A 20908-nucleotide genomic window follows, 5' to 3' on the forward strand; every position below is an offset into this window, starting at 1 on the left:
AGATATTTAATTAAATTTCTTCGTGAGTTCATCTGGTGAAAACAGACTTGAGAAGTAACTCAGCAACTGGCGGGAACAGAAAGGCACAGAAGTCCTCGAGAGCGAGCTTAGCGTACGCTGTATGTTAGGAGCACCTGCCGGTGTATTTTAGAGGCACGGAGAACGTGCTGGTTAGTTGCTAAATGGAATTAATTACCAGCCTTCCTCATGTTGATTGGGGGTTATTAGGAACATAAATCCCTGCCACTGCCCATCTTGGAGTACAACCCGTACAACTGCTTACGGTAGAAATAGCGTGAGTCCCAAACCTCCCTTTGTGATTTTTGATTTGTTGCTCACACTTGAAATCCCTGTGTTTTCATGGACTTTTCACTGAGCCTCAGCCTCGGCTTCTCTGCAGGTACCCTGTGGGTGGGGGAAGGCTCCTGAAAGGAATTTCCTGTATGCCCATTGGTATTTTAGTCAGACCGTCCAAAACATGCCTTCCAAATGTAGGGGAAATCTCCTCATGTGGAGTGGCAACAGAAACTTCATTTTATTTGTATAAATTACCATTATGCCGAGTCACTACAGAGAAGAAAAAAGGTAAGGAAGGTGAATAGTGAGCAGGTGTTTTGCTGCTCATGTCCCCTGGTTGGACTAAAAGGCTCTGTTTGTGATGCCGAGTGTTGGGATGTTCCTAGATCTGCTTGGTTTGTGGCACTTATTTTTTGCCTGGGAAATTTCTGGAGCGTCAGTCTTTAAAATGGAAGAATAATAAGAGGCAGGAAACATCACCTTTCCTAACACTTGTGGAACTTTCTATTTGTTTTTCAAAAGGTCCATTAATTAAAGACTGGCTACATCTAGTCGCTCACAGAGAATGATGATAGAAGCCCCTGAGGACAAAACACCCTCGAGGGTTCAGAAAGGAAGAGTGACTTACAGGATTTTTTTTTTTTTGTCATTTTAATTTTGTGAATCTCTTTATTTCCAGGAGTAATTTTTTTTATGTTAAGAGAATTTATTATGTTAACCTATAATAAAAAACTGAGCCCACTCGGCCCCACGATGGGCTGTTGGGGACCTGCGTGGCAGGTGGGAGGCACCCAGGTGGCAGAGGCCTGAGATGTGAGTCCAGCTGGAGGGGAGGGTGGCCCGAGGCGGCTCGGGGACCGCAGCTGGTGGCCGGGGCGCTCGCTGCGTGCTGACCGCACGTTTGCACCGTCTGGGTCCTGCCTGTGCGTGGACGGCCCCTCTCGGCTCCGCGTCCCGCCGCCCTCCCTTCCCTGCCGACGTCTGGCCTGGCGAGGTGACGACTGCAGTGCCCGGGGGGACGACAGAGCTGCCCCGTCGCTCAGGGCCCGCCCCCTCCACCCGCGGGCAAACTGTCCCCGCACAAGACCGCGGCCTGGCCCGGAGGCGCTGACTCACCTCTCCGCGTCCTGTCTCCCTCTGCCCCGTAGGAAATGTGACTGGAAACGGCAACTCCACGTTCATCTCCAGCGGGCAAGTGATGAACTTCAAGGGCGACATCATCGTGGTCTACGTCAGCCAGACGTCGCAGGAGGGCGCGGCGGGCGCGGCGGAGCCCGTGGGCCGCCCGGTGCAGGAGGAGAGCCCGGCGCGCCGCGACTCCTTCGCCGGCAACGGCCCGCGCTTCCCGGCCCCGGGCGGCGGCGCCGGCGGGCTGCGGGGGCCCGAGAGGGCGTCGCGGCCGGTGCAGGAGCAGGGCGGGCCGGAGGCCTGAGCGCGCGGGACACACCTGCGCCCGCAGCCAGAGGCTGCCCGGGGCGGTCCCCTCCCTCCCGACACCCGCCAGGGATCGGTACATTCACGGAAAGTGCCCCGACGTCCCGTCCACATTGCGCTTCAGGGAGACACTGGCTGTTCCAAGAGCAGATCTATCCCGTCTGCTCGCTCCTCTCCGCATCCGCGAACCCGCGAACCACACAGGTGCACGCGTCCCTCTGGCCGCCCACCCTGTCCGTCCTTTTCTGGATTTTCTCCTCTCCCCTCCATCAGTAAAATGTCCCTTACGGCGTCTGTTTTTAGGACTGCCCTGTCCTGTTGAGGTCTGTGTTTTCTCCCCTATATTTGTATTTCACTGCCATACCATTTTTTGATACTTTTTTCCCCACTTTTGTTTTTAAAGCTATTTAAGCGTCTTCTTGAAAATTCTCCTTTACGTATTTTCTTTTGTGCCGCTTCGCACGGTGTTTTGGAGATGGCTTTCTCGGGGGTGTCTGTACTAACCACTTTTGGGGAAAGGCTAGAAATATGAAGCCGGATCAAGGTGCAGGGAACACGTGGAAGAGACTTTTATTTTCTGAAAAATGTTCTGTGTTCTCATTTTCCTAAGAGAAAGACAAAGGGAAATCCCACTGCTCCCCCTGGGATGTGTTTAGGTTTGTGTCCATCCTCAAAACCATTCAGCGTGTGACCTTGTTCCCAGTGCGGCTTATTTATCCACGCTAGCAGAGGCAATCAGGTACTTAGTAACTGAACCTCTAAAAATCCCAGTTGCTGCAGTTTGATGTTCTTATTCTTGAGTCTCTGGAAGAGACATAGAAAGCAGATAGGACACAGGGCTAGCTTGCACACAGAGTGGAAAGGAGGTGCCAGGCAAATTCAAGGAAGAAAGGATAAAGTTGAATTTTCATTTGCATTTTCTTTTCCTAGCTAAGAATGGGCGTAAACAGGTCCTCCTTTCTCCCTAAATCATTGTGCATCTATAACTCAGCCTTGTAGAAGTGGAAAACATTCCCACTGTTTTCCAGTGCATTTAAATTAAAAACCAAACCCTCATGTTGTAAATATAAGAAAACTTAGTCTTTAGAATAAGTGCTTTTCTCTCGGCATCAGCCCTGTTGTGAGGAAACAGTATGAGTCGGATTGAAAGGAGTCACCTGGGTTGGTTTATCTACTGTGGCCAGTGAGCCAGTGCTCACCGTTCTCAGATACTGGAGAAAAGTTAAAACACAGAAGCAAATTAAAATTAATCTTGCATATCTGGTAGGTTAGAAGAGCACTAATACTGGTCATTGTCCAGACTTTATTGGCCACAGATGCCCAGCTGAAGAGAATGACCATCAATCACCTGGTTGCAGTTCTGAAAAAAAAAAAAAAATGCTGGGATGGTAGCAGCTGATTACAATTTTCAACGGAGAAGCAGAGGACGGCTGTGTTATTTATGAGACCCCCCCCCTTAGCTGACATAAAGAACCGCAGGAAATAAACTGCACTGCCAGGTTGATCCACTGGTGGGAATTTACCGTCTGTTCTGCCCTTTTAGTTAACATCCATCCACAGAGATGTTATAAAAATGGAAGAAGCTATTATCCCTTTTGATATGGAATATATTAAACAGACAAAGTTACAGTTCACAAAGTGGAATGCTGAGCTAAAAACCCAAGTTTCTACTGTGACTGTCCTCTCACTGAGACTACTTCACCTTTCTGTGCTTTCATTTTGCCTTCCATAATAAGGCAATAGTGATAATTTGTAATAGTTTCCCTACCCAGAGACATCAAAAGGATGCTACAGTGAATATTAAAGTGCCTTGAGCTCCTTCAATCAAAGGAGCTGTAAGAATCTACGTTCAGAAAAAGGTAATATTCTTTCCCACACTGATCCCTACTAATTCCGTATTGATCCAAAGGCAACTAAATGATAGGAAATGTACAGCAAAGATAAGTTTGTGTCTGTGTATTACAGAGATGTTTGTGACAAATGTAAATGAAATGAAGGCAATAATGAAGATTATTTGGGGGACATGATAAAGAGATTAAACTTATATTTGACCATAAAATTTTTTTTCATGGCTTGTTAAAACAGGGCTCATTGTAAAATCGTAATCCAACTTATTCCTGATCTTTATGGTGTGCTGTGGGGTCAAAGGTTGGTTGGTTTTATTATATCTTAGTGGTGGTTCCTTGACAACAGAGTTGGTACAGAAAATACTTGCTTTGATGATATATCTGCTGTGGATCTCATAAGAAAGTTCTTTAAAATACACCTTGGATACCCAGTGAAAGAGCCGAATGGGAAATGGGATGTAATGTTTCCTACTCACATTTTACTCGGCTACCAGAAGAAGGAAGAATGAATTTCTCTCTCTCTACCTGCAAATGCAACGAGCAGTTTGAATGTGATGAATCTTCATTTGGCTGGGAAAAGGGGATTCTTGCTGTGTGACAAACCACCCTGAGACTTAGTGGCTTAAAATAACCACCATCTATTTAGCTCACAGTTATGTGGGTTGGATCCACTCGGGTGGTTCTTCGGGCCTGGGCCCCGCTGGGGCAGGCTTGCTCACTCATTTGCAGGGAGAGGCTGATTGGGCTCATGCCACGTGGTCCCCAACCTTTGCAGCCGGCTAGCTGGGCTTGTTCTCTTGGTGGTGTCGGGGCCCTGAGAGAACAAGCAGACTCCCACCAGGTGTCCTGAGGCCTAGGCTTGGACTAGCACCCTGTCACCCCTGCCACGTTCTGTGGGCCAAAGCAGGTCACAAGGCCAGTCCAGATTCAAGGGGTGGGGAAAGAGACCCCTCCGTGGGAAGAGTTGCAGAGCAGGCACAGGCAGCGGAAGAATGGGGGCCCTTTTGCCATGTGTCTGCCACAGGGGCAGTGACAAAAGAGGAACATTTCCTAGCCCCTAACAAGTGAGTGGCTCCTTCTCTGGTGACAGAGGTCCTTTGGTGCACAGCCCTGTGGATTCCTGCAGTGGGGAGACGCCCACATTCATATGTAAGTGCTGTATCAAAATTCCTTCCGAAGCCAAATATAGATGATTTGGAAATTGAGTCTACTACTTCTGTATTCCTTTGGTACAAAAAAAATTGAAAATTGACTACTTGTAAAATCAAGGAAACTGGTGAGATACCTTGAGCAGAGGAACCTGTTACATAAACAGATAAGAGATCTAGTGTTCACCCTTGACCCTGATTCAGCAAGCTCTTTTTATGATTATGTTCTGGCCAAAAGGGCGAACCTGAGCAACGGCATTGTCTTTGGTAGAAGAAACGTAGTTTTGAAATGTTTGCTCTTTGACGGTCTCTGATGGCAAATGACGTCCCTTGTCCATCTGCTTTGGGTCGCTATGGGGTGCTCTGGGCACAAGATGTATAACCGGCTTTGGGGAGAGGGGACAAAACCTTCAAATCCCTAAATGTTCCGTTGATGAGTTGTCATTTTTAGTGTGTTTTTAAAGCTTGGCCCTGAGCACCCTGAGAAAGGAGGTGAGGGCAGCTGCGGAGTCCGGAGTTGGGGAGACAGGACGCGGCACTCACTGCTCTGGCGCCAGAGGAGGCTGCAGGGAAGGAGTCGTCCGTGGAATTCCCAATCCCTGTGTCTGTGCTGGTGAACAGACTAACTTGCAACTGCTACAGCCTTGCTAGAGAAGAGGTGGGACCTGACGGGGCACAGGCAGGCCCAGGTGGCATCACTGAAGACATGCCTAGACGGGGGGGCATGGGGCACAGCCACAGCAGCCCTGCTAAGGAGCTACCTCCCTTGGCAACACAACCCTGTGTCCCTTAAGGTTTGAACAAGGAGGAGCACAGAATGAATTTCCAAGTGGGCAGGGACACGCCTACGTGACTGTGCCTCTCCTGACCCTCTCCGCCATGGCTTCTCAGGACTCTTGCGAGTCTGGTCTTCTCTCTTTCCACCGCCCCACTTACTCCAGTTATCCTGACCCCAGGTTGGAACTCACAAAAAAAACCTTTGATGTCTTGCACCTGTAATCCCAGCTACTTTCGAGGCTGAGGCGGGAGGATTGCTTAGGAATTCCAGGCCAGCCTGGGCAATGTAGCAAGACCCTGTCTCTTGAAAAAAAAACTTTAAAAATAAGATTACCAATAGCATAAGTGTTAAAATTACAAATTACAGGCCTCTCACAGTAACTCTGTGCTAGCCAAGGAGGGGGTGAAGGTACCCTCTCGCCCTACGTGATAGAACGTGCAGAAGTTTTGCAGTCAGACCTGGTTCACGACTCAGCCTTGCCCCTTACAGACTGACTTTGTGCAGCTGCCTCACCTCTTAGCCTTGTTTTCCACATGTGAAAACTGAAGATAAGAATATTAGTTTATAGGGCTGGTGTGAGGATGACAGGGGATAAGGTACAACCAAACACCAGCAGAGTTTCTAGAAGATACCGGTAGTAGACATCCAACTGTTCCACACCACTGTCCTTCTCTGTCTCTGACACTTGTCCATTCCTGGGCACAGAAGCCATCGCAGACATCACGTTCCCTTCCGGAGTCAGACCACATGACTATAACCGAGCTCTGACACCCACCTCAGACACCTTCCCACTCTTTGAAACTCAGTTGAAGGGGCGCACGTTTTCCACAGGCAATTGATGAGACTGCGATGGTTGAGCCAAAAATTGTCTCCTGTTGACATGACACACGAGGGAAGTAGACTTATGCAATGTAACTTCACATTGTACTGGCTCGAAAGATGACAGTTAAAATGGGCCCTGGTGGGCCTTTCTCTCCTAGACAAACATTTGGGGAGAGTGAATGAAGACTACCGATGTGTAGGTTGAAAGTTTACATGCTTTTTTCTCTTCATGTTCCTGGGCCTCTCTCAGTTTGCGAAGAATAACAAAGTGGCCACCAGCTCAGGGGAGTGGCATGGCAGGCCCGCGCCCCTTCAGGAAGGGACCAGAGTCTAGCAAAAGCTTTCACTGTAACCCAGGCTCTAGGTTTCTCACGGGCAGGTGTCACCCAGGAAACAAAGGCTGCACAGACATTAAAGTCATGAGAAAAACTACATTCTTACAAGGAGACTCGTACAGGTTGACTTCATTTAGGCAGAGGCAGTAAAACGTCTTGCCCTAAAATATAAAAGCAAATTCACTTTTGTTGGCTTTTACGGCCTCTCTATTTCTATGGCAAAGAAGCCATAAAAATGCATATTTAAAGCTCTTAGAAGAGCTTTCTCTATTTACTGTATCAGTGGAAAAATAAACAATTTCTTACATCGGCTTTAATGAGTTTGTTGTATACAGTAAAATTCACCGTTTTTAGATACACTGCTGTATGAGTTTTGACAAAAATATAGTTGTGCAACCATCACCACTGCAATCAATGTATAGAATATTTACAGCAGCCCAACGTTCTTATTTCCCTCTGTAGTCAATCCCCTCCCCTCTCCCCTCTAGCCTCTGGCATCCACTATCCGCTCTCTGTCCTTACGGTTTGTCTGCTCTATTAATAGATTGCCATGTACATGGAATCGCATGGTTCATAGCCATTTGAGTCCGGCTTCTTTCAGCATACCCACTTGAGATCCATCCAAGTTGTTGGGTACCTTGGTAGTTAGTTCCTTTTCATTGCTGAGTACTATTCCATTGCTTGGATATAGCACAGTTTATTCCCCAACATTTGGGTTCTTTCCAGTTTGGAGAGATTACAAACAAAGCCACTATAACAACTTGTGTGGACATGTGCTTTCATTTCTCTTGGGTAAATATCTAGGAGTAGAATGATAGGGTCATATAGTAAATATGTTACTTTTATAGGAGACTGCAAAACTGCCCTCCAAAGTGTCTACCATCTTGCATTTCCATCAACAGTGAATGAGAGCTGCTCCACAGCTCTCATTTGCTTATTTGCTTTGAGGTTCCCCATTCTAATAGGTGCAGAGTACATCACTGTGGCTTTAATTTGAAGTCCATGACTGAGCATCTTTTCATGTGCTCATTTTACCATCTCTATCTCTTATTTGGTGAAATGTGTTCAAGTCTTTCGCCCATTTTTTTCATTGCTTGTTTTCTTATTGAATTTTGAAAGTTCTTTATATATTTTGGATACAAAAATACATAGGTTTTTAAGGGCCTTTCTGTTTCAATGGCAAACTATGGAAAAATGCATATTTAAAGCTTTTAGAGAATTCTGTATTTACTACTATTAGCAAAAAATAAAGACATTATAAATTTTCATTTTTAAAAAAAATTAAGTCTCAGGAGATGCACACCAGTAGTGTTTATGCAGAGTAAATGGCTCCACAGTAAAACTTTTCACAGTGGGACTCCTACTGTCAGGGCCCAGACCTCTCACTCACTTTCTGGGCTACTATGTCCTGTAATTGTCCCATAAACCTTGCTGGAATGCAGCAGTCACCCTTCTAGGGGCCTGTTCTCCCACGGAAACTGTGTTTTGTAATAATCATGCTGATATAAACGTCTTCTGTTGGTTGAGGAAGCATGAAATGTCTATCGATATTTTCTGGCTTCATTATTTTATATATTTTTAATAATAATATAATAACAACGAGGGGCAGGGTGAGGGAAAAAGTAAAAATGAGTCCAAATGCCATTATCCTCTGCATCTGGAAATGGAGACAGCACGTAGCCTCAGGACAGATTTTGTTATCACAGGAAAGGTGGTTTCGTCACATCGATGTAAGGCCAGTTGGTTTCTTTCGGCCTGGGTGTGAACGGAGCTGTCGTGCCAGACAAGAATGCCTGCACTGCTGTCCCTTGGCCTGCAGAGCCTGTGCTGGGTGACAAGCAAGGCACACTGACAAGGAGCCCCTGAAAGAGTCAACAGTCGGGGGCTTCTCTGAAGGATTAAATGAGGTCCCCTGCCAGGGGAGGACACCAGGGTTCTAAAGGGGACACCTGGACAAATGGCCTGACGTGGAAGGTTGGTGGAGAGCTGGGGCAGGACAGGGGGACACTCCTACAAGCCCAGCCGCCTCTGACTCAGCTGATGGCGCCACTGCACCTCAGCCTGGGCAACGGAGCGAGACCCTGTCCCTTAAAACAATAAAAATAATTAAGCAGAACAATACCCCATTGTATGTGCGTAACATTTTTTTAACCCGTTCTTCTATCAATGGACACTTGGGTTGCTTCTCCCTTTTGGCTATTGCGACTAGTACTTCTGTGAACATGCATGTACAAATATCTCTTTGAGACTCTGCTTTCAGTTCTTTTGGATACATACCCAGAAGTGGCATTGCTGGACCATATGGTTTTTCAATTTTTAATTTTTTAAGCAACTGTCATACTCTTTTCCATAGCAGCGACACCATTCTGCGTGGGTTTTTAAATCTCATCGAAGTGCCCTTTCAACAAGTGTTTTAAAGACTGACACCTGAGTCAGCCAGGTGCCAGCTCTTCTGAGCCGGGAGGAGGAACCCTGGCACCTGCTCTTTGCGAGGCCCTGGGCTCAGATTGCTGCGTATATACTGGCAAGGCGGCTGCCTCCCACCAGGGGGCGCCGTTTGGGAGCGGAGAGTCGCGGAAACTGCCGCACAGCTGAAAAAAAGTTGGGGAAACTGAAAAAATACTTGAAAACAAGAGTCAGGTGTGTTCAGCCTAAAACATCCACCTTGTATTTAGTCAGAACCCTTGGTTGGGGCAACAGGAATTCCACTAAAACCAGATTCAGCAGAAAAGGAATTTATTGACTCATATAAATGAAAAGGGTAGGTGTTGAGGCCATTCCAGACACGGCGGGACTCGGGTTAAACCAGGTCAAGCGATTCCCCTCTCTCCTCACTTCTCAGCTGTGTCCTCATTGGCAAGACCCTCTTGTCCAGCAGTCTCTATGTGTGGTCACTGCTATCCACAGCCCAGACTGACAGCGTTTTTATAACTGTATGTACAAAATTAGGATATGCAAAATTAAGATTTTTTTTCCAGGAGAGAGTCCACACTTTCATTAGCTACTCAAAGGAGTTCACGATTCAGAGATGGTTAGGAACTACCTTCTCGTTCCGGAAGGATCCGTGGAGGGACATTACGGTTATAATTGAAGCTTGAGATTTTCATGAAGTCAAGCATTGTAAATTACATTTCTGTCTCCTCAGGAACTTCCAAGACTGTTAATCTCTAAATGTCATAGTTGCCTAGGTTGTAAAACTGGTGCTAGGCTACAAAATCTAATTATATTTTCAATTAAGCTTTGAGTGTGCAAACTACATCACCAGTATTTTTATCTTCCCAAAAGCAGTCACAGAAAATGAGCGTTGAAGGTGCTCACCATCATAAGCCGAGTAGATAATAGGTCTTCTGTTTTATGCAGTTTGAAAAAATTTGCAAAATCTCTTTTTTCCCAAATAACTTGGCACTTCCCAGTCCCACATTGCTGCCCATGATAAACATAATCTTTCTTATGATCCTGTGAAGTAGGTATTGTCGTCCTCCCCATTTTACAGATGAGGAAACTGAGGCACAGAGAGGTTAAACCCAGTGCTTCTGAGAGGCAGCTCCAGGATTGCTCCAATCGTGACACTAGACTGCAGCTCCTGGTGGAACGTAGAACAAGACAAAAGTCCACCTAAGGGTGATCGAGGTCCTGGTCTTGGTAGCCAGGCTGAGCTGAAGTCAAATCCTACTTTGGCCACTGTCTTAGTCTGTTTTTGGCTGCCATAAGAAAATATCTGAGACTGGGTAATTTATAAAGAACAGAAATCTGCTTTCTCACAGGTGAGGAGGCTGCGCGGGTGAAAGCCCGGGCAGTTTCTGTGGTCTGGGGAGGGCTGCATCCTCGCGGCAGAAGGCGAAGCTGGCCGGCGGGATGTGGTGTGCAGCCTCTTTCCTAAGGGCCTGAGTCCCACCCACAAGCGGGGAACCCTCCTGGCCCAACCTCTCCCAGGTCCCAGGTCTTAATACCACCACACTGGCCATTCCGTTTCAACACCTGAGTTTTGGAGGGGACACATTCAAACCGTACCAGCCACTTTACTAACATACTAGGGGTAAGATAAAACCTACCTCTTTCACGGAGTTCATGAACATTAAATGAGACAGTTTGTGTAAAATACTGGACAAGAGCCTTGCACACAGTAGGCATTTAAGAAACGACAGTTATGACAATTACTTGCCCAATATTGACTGTTCCCCTATAAGAGTGGAAGGTGGCAAGGCCTTCCGAAGGCACACGGGGCCACTATGGACATTTTATTTAATCTCTTTCCATGCCTGGAGACCATATTACAAAATTTCTGAATTACAGGGTTTCTCAAACTCAAGTAATATACAAAACCCCCTTGAAAGGGGAAAGAAAAGATTGTGAGTTCCAATGTTGAAGTGCTTTCATTTGAAGATATGCAAAGAGAGAAGGGCAAAATTGCAAATTAAATATAAACAAAACTGTGAAATAGAATTCACATGAACAATGTTAATTTAGTGAGAACTTACTCTTGGCTGGAATTAAATCGCCATCCACCACCCGATTGAGAATGGACGCCGGGGGCCTGGCGACTGTGACTGAGGTCATGTGGCCCCACCTGGCACAGCCCCCTCTCCGTCCCCAGCCTGCAGTGACCAGGCCGTGCTCCCACACCCCAAAGGTGACACTGGCCGACCTAACACTGGTGCCGAAGTTGCAGCACAAGCCTTGGTTAGGAAAAGAGCAACTAAAAACTCCAGAATTGGCTGATTTAAAAAAACATTGTGATAAAATACACATTACATAAAATTTGCCATCTTAATTTTGAAGTGGACAAGTAGTGTTAAGTCTATTCACATTATTGTGCAACCAATCTCCAAAACCTTCTCATCTTGCAAAAAACTGAAACTCTATCCCCTTTAAGCAATAACTCTCCACTCCCTTTTCCCCACAACCCCTGGCAACCACCCTTCCGCTTCTGTCTCTGTGAGTTTAATGACTCCAGGTACCTCACACAAGTGAAATCATACAGTATTTGTCCTTTGGTGACTGGTTTATTTCACTGACCTTGTCCCCAAGGTTCATCCATGTTGGGGCACGTGTCAGAATAGAGCTGGCTAACTTTTATTGTTGTTGTCATTATGTTACAGCAAGTGTTACAGCGGGTAGTCTCGAGGACAAACCGAGGGGCACACGGAGAGTGGGAGAATCAAGGTTTATTCGCCGGTGGGCTCAAAGTAGTCTCACCACCAAATTCTGAGCCCTGTCTACCCAATTTTTCCCACTTTTATTAAGCTGGGGTGGTCCGAGGGGTGGGCTCTCAGGTGGCTAATGCCCGCCAGGTAATAGGTTAGTTGATGTGTCAGGTAACAGGTTAGTATTATGTCGATGCACCAGGTAATAGGTTAGTATTATGTGACGTGGGTCTTCCGTGATGGGTGGGGATCTCAGGTGGCGGATGCGCCAAGTAATAGATGGGGGTTTTCCTTATCAATTAAAATGAAACAAGGTAAAATATCCTCACGCAGAACTTGTAGACACCTGAAAGTAAGTTGACAAAATTCTTATTCAGGATGACAGAACCAAGGGAAAGAGCACAGAGCCTGAGAAGAGCTTGAATTTGGCTGGAAAAGCAAAAAAAAAGGGAAAAGTTTTAGGGAAGATGAGAGTTGCTGACAAAGGAAAACTGTTTACCCTATTTTCTCGGACAGTGTACGCCGTGGGCTCCTGTCTCCGCACCAAATTGTCATGGCTGAATCTTTACTTAGGAGAAGCTAAATAAGAGGTTTAAAAATCTATTATGGATTTCATCTGTGTCTTATTGGGTGTGTTGGCTTTAAATACAACCGCAGCCACAAGCAAAGGTGCTCAACATCACTGCCATTAGGGAAATGCAACCACACTGCAAGGAGGGAACACTGCACACCTGGTGGGCTGGCAGGAGGGCTGTGGTAAAGGGGAGGAGGGATAACCAGAGAGGACCTGGAGCAATTGGAAACCTCGTGCCTTGCTGGGGGGGTGGGGGAGAGGATATAAAACGGTGTAACTGCTGTAGAAAATAGCTTTGCAGTCCCTCAAAAAGTTAACAATAGAAATCCTATATAATCCAGCAATTCCACTGCTAGGTGTGTACCCAAAAGAATTGAAACCAGGAGTCGAACAGATACTTGTACCCCAACATTCACATCAGCATGGCTCGCAACAGCCAAAAGGTGGAAACAACCCACGTGTCCATCAACAGAACAAGGGCCAAACGGAGTATGTTCTGTCTGTACCACGGAACAGAACTCAGCCGTAAAAAGAAATGCAATTCTGATCCACGCTGCAACACGGTGAACCCTGACGACATTACGGTAAGTGAAATACGCCTGACCCAAAAGGACACACGCCGTATTACTCCACGCATATGAGTTACCTAGAATCGCCAAACTCACAGCAACAGGCAGTGGAATAGCGGTGAGTGGGGAAATGGGGAGTCACAGTATAGCGCGTACAGAATTTCTGTCTGAGATGATGAAAAATTCTGGGAATGCATAGCGGTGATGGTTGCATGATATTGTAAATGTACTTAGTGCCACTGACTTGTATACTTAAAATGGTTAAAATGATAAATTTTATGTATTTTGAACTGAATTTTTTAAAATGAAAAAACAAATGCAGCAAATGTGTTGTTTTACAAAAAAATGTTAGAAGCCCCAATACCTGTTGTAGTGTGTACAGTGTTTCAGGATATTTTCACGTTTGGCCCCAGCATCCTCCCTGTGAGGTGGACTGGGAAGGTGCTAGGGCAGTCTTGCTGGGCACAGGTCCCGACACGGACCAGGGGTCACTGATGAGAACGTGTCAGCGCCAAGGACAGCTTCTCTCTGTTCCTGCTCTTCCTCGTCCTCTTCCCTCGTCCTCTCCACCTCCTGACCTCTTTTCTGGGCACCTTAGTTCCGGCGCTTTCTCCCTCTCTTCCCGTCTCTGATCTCTGCCTCCTCCCCCAGCACCCAGTCACTCCCCACTCTCCCCGACCACTCACTGCTCCTGTGTGCTCCCCGGCCTGCAGCCTCCGTCCCCTCTGCCAGTTCCCTTTCTCCCTCCTTCCAACCTCCCACTCCCTCCCCCATCTCAGGGCCCCCAGCTGCTTAGGATGCTTTGGTGACACCTTCATGCTGGAGCTAAATGGTCCATCAATCCCTCATTCAGGAGTTGGCCTTGTCCTAGGAAGGATCCTATTTGTTCCTCTTCTTCCAATGAGCATATTTTGTCCATTTCAAAACAAAGTCCAGGCCCCATCTTCCCTAGGAAGGACCCCTCAGACACCAAGGACAGGGTTTGGACTTGTATCCCACCATTTGAGCCACTGGCTGTGTGCGTGGGTCCACAGCATTGTTTTGTAAACCCTCGAGCCCTGCTCACTGGTAGTTGAAACCAATAAATATTTTTGAATGTTCGAAGTTTTGTACAAAGGTTTCAGGAACCAGACACCCCCTTGGGGAGGGATCTCAAGACATCAGGGAAAGATGACCCCAAGAATGTTGGAAGGGCAGGAATGACGTGGCTCCAGAGCTGGCCTCTCTGTTCTTCCTCCCTCTTTGTGTCCTTCCTCTCTCGGACTCACAGATTCTCTCGTCTCTCCTCTTAACTTTGCTGTGTGCATAGCATGTGATGGCCGCTTTCTTCCCAAATCTATAAAACCTTTCAGCTCTAGTGTCCACTACCCCAGCTCATTTGGATATTTGACAATTCCAAATTCCAAGGGATAGACTGTGGCAGCTCAACACAACTTTTGAATGAGGCTACCATTCATAGGCCATTTGGACCGGTCCCATCAGCCATGGTCAAGGAGGGCCTTGGGGGACAGTCAGGCCTGTGGTGGGAATTCGTCCAGAAGAGGGTGTAGGAGGGCAGTGTCCTGAGCCATGTCTAGCCCCACACTGCTTAGGTGACAAGTGCAATGGTAGGCAAGATCATTGTAGGACTTACTTTTTCCTTCTAATTTTGGCTCCATTTCTAATGTCTCAAGAAAAAATACATGTTTTCAAGTTGGAAGCCGTGACAAGAAGCAGCCATATTTTAAGTTTCTGCTCTGAGGATATTGGGGGAGAAGTGGAACTATCTAGATAAGCATTCTTTGTGTGTCCTCCTTCCTTTTTTGAAAAAGTATTTTTATTAAGCCAGAGCTAGCTATGGTTCAGAAGGTAAAGAAAGGATAGAACATCATTCCTGACAGTAAAGGAAACAACCTCAGGCCCTGCAAGCATTCAAATGTCATGGCTGGGGAGAGGTGTGGCACCAGAGCAGGGCCCTGAGCTCTGAGCCAGGATCCTCCCTGGGGCCGAGTGTCCTTTGGTGCTGAGCCTGCGCTTCCGGCACTGACAGCAGCCTCTGCTCTTGACCTTAAGTTCCCTTTGTAAATCAATCCACTGTGGCCGCCTATGGGGAAGGAGCAACAGCAGCAAACACTGACAATGACAATTCTGTTATAGGAAGAAGACAGGAATGTGGGTTTCACTCAAGATAGAGACAGTGCCTCGCTTCACAGCAGTTGACAGGTAAGCCAATCACTGCCACTTGCTGAAGCCCCCTGCTAAGTGATCTACATATGCATTATCTCACTTACTCACCACATCAAATCTCTGAGTGACTACTAGTATCTTTACAGAAGAGGAGCGAGGCTCAGAATGGCTAATGAACGTCCATAAACTCACAAAGCTAGTATGTGGGTTTTGCACCCAAGCTTCAAAGTTGACATTCCTGCCCATTGTCATAACAGCTTTGTGGGATAGAGGGTCATGTTTATAACCAGCATTTTTTGCTTCTTTTAAGGCATTCTGCTTTCAGCTGTAACAAAATGATGTACACCTGAGTTGAGCTGATTTGGTCAAGGGAGTCAATGATGGAAGTAGTTTAAAAATACCCTAGGCCTTTTCATTATAATCAGATTTAGTTTCCCAAATTAAATAGTAAGCCCTAAAACATCGCATTAAAAACTTTGGCTTATTTTATGTGTAAACTTGACTGACACACAGGATGTGCAGATATCTGGCATTTGAATCAGTAGACTGAGTAAAGAAGACCCACCCTCACCCCTGTGGGCAGGCATCCTCCAGTTCCTTAGAACCAAAAGGCAGAGGTAGGTTGAATTTTTCTTTCTGCCTGAGAGCTTGAGCTGGGACACTGATCTTCTGCCCTCAGTGGCCCCAGTTCTCAAGTATTCAGACTTAGGCTGAAATCTATACCTCCAGCCCTCTGGCCTTTGAACTACACCACCAGCTTTCCAGATGACAGATCTCCAACTTGCAGACAACAGATCATGGGACTTCTCAGCCTCCATAACTGCGTAATGCATGTCTTTGCACGTGTCCATTGCTTGTTCGTTTTTATTGCTGAGTAGTATTTTGGGGGATTTGTTTACCTATTCACCAGTTGAGCGACATTTGGGTTATTTCCAGTTTGGGGTAATTATGAACAAAACTGCCATCCACATTCACATGCAGGTTTCTGTGTGGACATTTTTCGTGGGTAAGTACCTAGGAGTGGGACTGCAGGGCGGTCTGGTGAGTGTATTGTCCCAGTCTGCTTGGGCTGCTGTAACAAAATACCATAGACTGATGGCGTATAAACAATAGAAACTTATTCTCACGGTTCCTGAGACTGGGAAATGCAAAATCAGGGTGCTGGCATGGTCACGCTGTGGTAAGGGCTCTCTCCCAGGTTGCAGACTGCCAGCTTCTCGCTGTGTCCCCACGTGGCCAAAGGACAAGGCAGTGCTCTGGGGCCTCTTTTATAAGGGCACTGACTCCATTCACAAGAGCTGCCCCAGCATGACCAATCACCTCCAAAAGTCCCCACTTTCTAATACCATCACCTTGGTGATTAAGTTTCAGCATGTGAATTTGGGGAGACACAAACATTCAGACTGTGGTGTGTGTATTTATAACGCGGCAATGTAAGAAAGATCCAGTTGTTCCACGTCCTTATCTGTACTGGGTATTGCCCACAAACCGACTCTGAAAACAGTTTAAAATAGTTGTTAATGATGGGCAGTTTGTTTTGTTTGTTTTCCTAAATGCCTGACTTCTATACGTTTTAGATCTATACGTTCAGAGAAGTTGATAATGAGATAAAATATTCTTCTGGGTAATTGAGCTCTTAAGTTATGACTTTTTCCCTCTTAGTATTTAATTAAAACTTTTACATCCAACATCCCCACTCCCCAAGCAGTAGGTAAGGTAGTAATTGGTCCTATGTTCAAGAGGTATTTTTAAACACTCAAATGAGGTTGTACTTTCATTAAAAGGAAGTTTTCCACTTCCTTAATGCTGCTTTGAAAAAAATGTGAAGATTCCTGTGCTCTGGGAAAAACCAAACCCATAATTAGAACAATGGCAACCTTGGACTGTTCTCATTTCTCTTTGAGGAAATGATTTTTTAAAGTTATTTGTCTACATGATACATATGGATTATCTACTTTCCGAATGACGCACAACCAATTTAGAATACTGAGTTGCTCCAAATTTCCCTCTAACTCCCTCATTGCCCAAGCCGGCTGATTTTGCTTTCCACATAGTTCGGGCATGCCGCAAACTAATTTTAAATAATTAGCATTGATTCAGATGGAACATAATTAGAGAATTAACTCCATTACAAAAATAATTATGTAAAACAGTATAAAAACTAACACTCACAGCATGAAGTGTTCACCATCTTTTTGGAGCATCAGTTTTGCAGCTCTTCTTCATTAACCTGGGAAATGGAAAATAAAATGAAAATGTGTTCAGCCACAGTGTGATGGGAAAAAACGCGGAGGAGGAAAGCCACCTGGGGCAGGACCCTTCCGCCCTCCCTGGCCTGTCGTCCAGCAGCAGTCCGCAAGCCAAGTAAACATAACTTGTAAAATCAGCACTTTAAGGATAAAACACAGAGGCTTCTGTGAAGATTTTAGGTAACTGTCCTTAGTAGCGTTGATGATTGTTTGAACTACCAGGTAGACCAGGGCCTGCAGGTTTCGTCTCCCTAGAATGGTTTCTAGAGGCGTCTCTTGAGGTTTTCAGCCTGAAGGCTGTGCAGGGAGTAGTGGGAAGCCCCCAGGAAGGTCCTTGACTTGGAACTACTGAAGCCCCACAGAAGATGAGAGGTGGAAGATAAAAGCTGTACAGGTGGCTATATGATTCACTGTATCCTTAAGGAGTCCAGCAAAATTGTTCCCTCAATGATTGGCACCAAATAAAAGAGAATGGTATGTGGATAGAGTGGAACTAACATTAGTTAAGCAACTACTATGTGCTGATCATTGCCCTAGAGTCAGTTTCATGAATTTTCAAATTTAATCCTATCAACCATCTTAAGAAGGAGGTATTATCTCCCACAGTTACTTATAGCTGGGGAAATTGAGGGTCAGAGAGATTAAGTAACTTGCTCGTGTTGCTATTTTAGTGATCAAACTCAAAGTCCCACCAGCCCTGTCTGACTCCAAAGCTTGTTCTCTTCCCACTACCCACAACTAACCCCTCAAAGACCTGACAGAATCCCTTAAATATCCCACCCTCGCTAGGGTTGCCAGGAAAATGCAGGATTCCCAGTTAAATTTTCAGATAAAAAGCAAATACATTTTTAGTATTTGTATGTCCCAAATATTGCATGGGAGCTACATATACACTAAAAATTATTCCTTGTTTATCTGAGATTCAAACTTAACTGGACATCCTGTATTTTTCTTCCCTAAATCTAGCAACCTAGCCCTCACTGATGCTTTCTGGCCACATGACGGAGATGTCAATATTCTGAAGTTTGCTTTGTCTTATTAATCATTCAGAAAGAATTCTTCCCATTGTATTTTTCGGGTGGTGGCACGATGAGGAAGGGTTTTACGGGAGCGGTCCGTGTGAGCACAGCCCTGCGTGGGAAAATAACGAGCACTTCCTTCTTCCAGGATCCCTGAATTGTTAATGTACTGCTGGCTGGCAGGTACCTTTCCACGGTACCCAGGTGTTTACTGAAGAACGTTCAAAGTGTGTTTTGTGGCGCCCTAGCCCATAAGCTATTTATTTGGTCCATATAACTTTGGAAAAGGCTACAAATGTCCCCCCTCCCCTTGGAGAGTCCAGGCCACATTTGATTATTAAAAGATCTGAGAAAGCCTACAGAAAAAACCACTGTTAACTCTGGAACTTAAACATCGTCAGTCTCTCTGGAGATAACGGGCGGAGCCCCTTCGGGGGGGGGGGTGACAAGAAACCCCATCCTTACTCGGTGCCCTTCGGAGACTATGTCTGAGAATCTTGGAGTCTTATTTACAGATTTTTTTTTTTTTATTTTGAAGGCCTTGGCACAGAGTTGAGTCACCAGACTTTGAGGATCCTCAGAGCAGGACCCGAACAAGACAATACAAGTCCTCCTTGCTAATATTGCTCATTAATATGTATTGTCATATTTAAACTGTCCGCCTGGCTTGGCTGTCTTTCTAAGACCCTCTCCTCCCTAAGATAGGAGGAGAAGAAAGGAAGGCTATAGGAGAGTAGCACTTTGGGAGGCTGAGGCAGGAGGATCACTTGAGGCCAGGAGTTTGAGACCAGCCTCAGCAACCTAGCAAGACCCTGTCTCTACTAAAAACAGAAAAAATTAGCCGAGCATGGTGGCACACGCCTGTAGTCCAAACTGCTTGGGGAAGCTGAGGCAGGAGGATCCCTTGAGCCTAGGAGTTTGAGGTTGCAGTGAGCTGTGATGAGACCACGGCACTCCAGCCTGGGCAACAGAGTGAGACCCTGTCTCAAAAAAAAAAAAAAAAAATGAAAAAAAAGAAAAAGATAACTGCATCCTCCCACAAACAATAGTTGGTTGAAAAAATAGTGAATGAATGAATGAATGCAGGAATGAATGATTGATCCAATGTCCATTTATCTCATACCTCGTAGGAGACTGGAGGCCTCAGTGTGAAGATTGTCCTGTCTGCTTTCCCCTCTCCTACTTCTAGCTCACACCACATTTTGCTGATTTTGGATTCTTGATATACTGAGAGATAAGCTTCGCTACTAGAGCAGTCTGTCTTCTCTTTCAGAATGCTGGAAAATGTGAAATACCCAAAACGTCAGGCTGGAAGGTTATTTCATAATTGATGTGCCAGCCGTCTCAGCATAATTTCTCCACTGTAATTGTCAAGAGCTCCACAATTGCTTCTGCTAAAATCTTTTCATTACCACACACCAGTCATATTTCTGAATACTAATTCAAATTCGTGATGCATGCTAGCCCCTTCCTGTGTAAGATGATGTGTGATAACCATTAGTTAGCTTGACTAGCATGTGTGTTAATGTCAAACCCGTGCCAGGAATACTCTGTGATCTCTCAGGGAAATTCTAAGTCCCTGAGCAAAACTTTTTAAAGAGTTTCCTCTTAAAGGAAAAAATTCTCAGACATACCCTCAGTTGGGCTCCCTTTGGGGTTGCCTGGGAGGTAACTGTGCTTCTATTTGTCTAGCCAAAATACATTTTAAGGGGGATTTAACTGACTAGTCAAAAGTAGTGTGTTAGGGGAGCAGCGTCAGCCCCCCTGAAAAGCACATGGAGAAAGAAGGTAATATCTACAGTCTGAGATGCTTTGGTAGGGGACCACCAGCCCAGGGAGAAACTGGGGGGAAAACCCCACCGTGGTCACCTGCTACTAGGACTTAGCACTTCTGACTCTAGACTAAACCCTGAAATGGGCAAGGCTCCACCAAGTACCAATTTATTTGAATATCAAGCTACAAGGACATTGAAATCAATTATGCTGGCGGTAGCAATTAAGGTGTGTCAAGTTAACTCTGGTATCTAATGACAACTCGTAACCATTGCTGTTACAACACACTTATCATAAGTGGTGCCCTCATTAATAACCAAACTCAATCCATGGCTGCCTAATGACCATCCAGGAGAGGTCAGCCCCGTCAGCACCCACACTTTCAGCAAATGCATCTCTCTTACAGCTCTCTTAAGTTTTTGGACATTTTTCTTCACACTTTGACAATTTTTCATTCATCACTATCACTGAGAAAAGGAAATATAATGCATAAAATATACAATAAAATCTGCAAAAAAAGTCAAAAGAGCAACAACTTAAGAAATGAAGTATGATATTCCACATTGTGCTGACAAAGCTCAGACTGTTGATAAGACCAGATACAGAGATGGCTTGTGTGAGATCAACAGGCCATACAACAGATTAATTTCCAAAGGTTAGAAAAGGAAGCCACTCAGCTAGGGTCCATGTAAAAAATCAGCAATATTATCAGGGATGGAGGTGCAACCTTCCAGGAGATGATGGAAATGTTCT

At 45.7% G+C, this 20908-nt stretch overlaps 1 protein-coding gene across 1 annotated transcript in view; it reads left to right on the plus strand.

Moving 5' to 3' along the window:
• Positions 1-4747, plus strand: part of TNFRSF11A (TNF receptor superfamily member 11a) — a 48218-nt gene extending 43471 nt beyond the window's left edge. Inside the window, exon 16 of the mRNA XM_045527630.1 lies at positions 1446-4747. Within this exon, the coding sequence (XP_045383586.1) occupies positions 1446-1729 (284 nt within the window). The 3' untranslated portion in view covers positions 1730-4747. The remainder of the gene's footprint in view (positions 1-1445) is intronic.
• The last annotated feature ends 16161 nt before the right edge of the window (positions 4748-20908 follow it).

Source organism: Lemur catta, chromosome 16 (genome assembly GCF_020740605.2).
Source record: "Lemur catta isolate mLemCat1 chromosome 16, mLemCat1.pri, whole genome shotgun sequence".
In the NCBI taxonomy this organism is placed as follows: Eukaryota; Metazoa; Chordata; class Mammalia; order Primates; family Lemuridae; genus Lemur; species Lemur catta.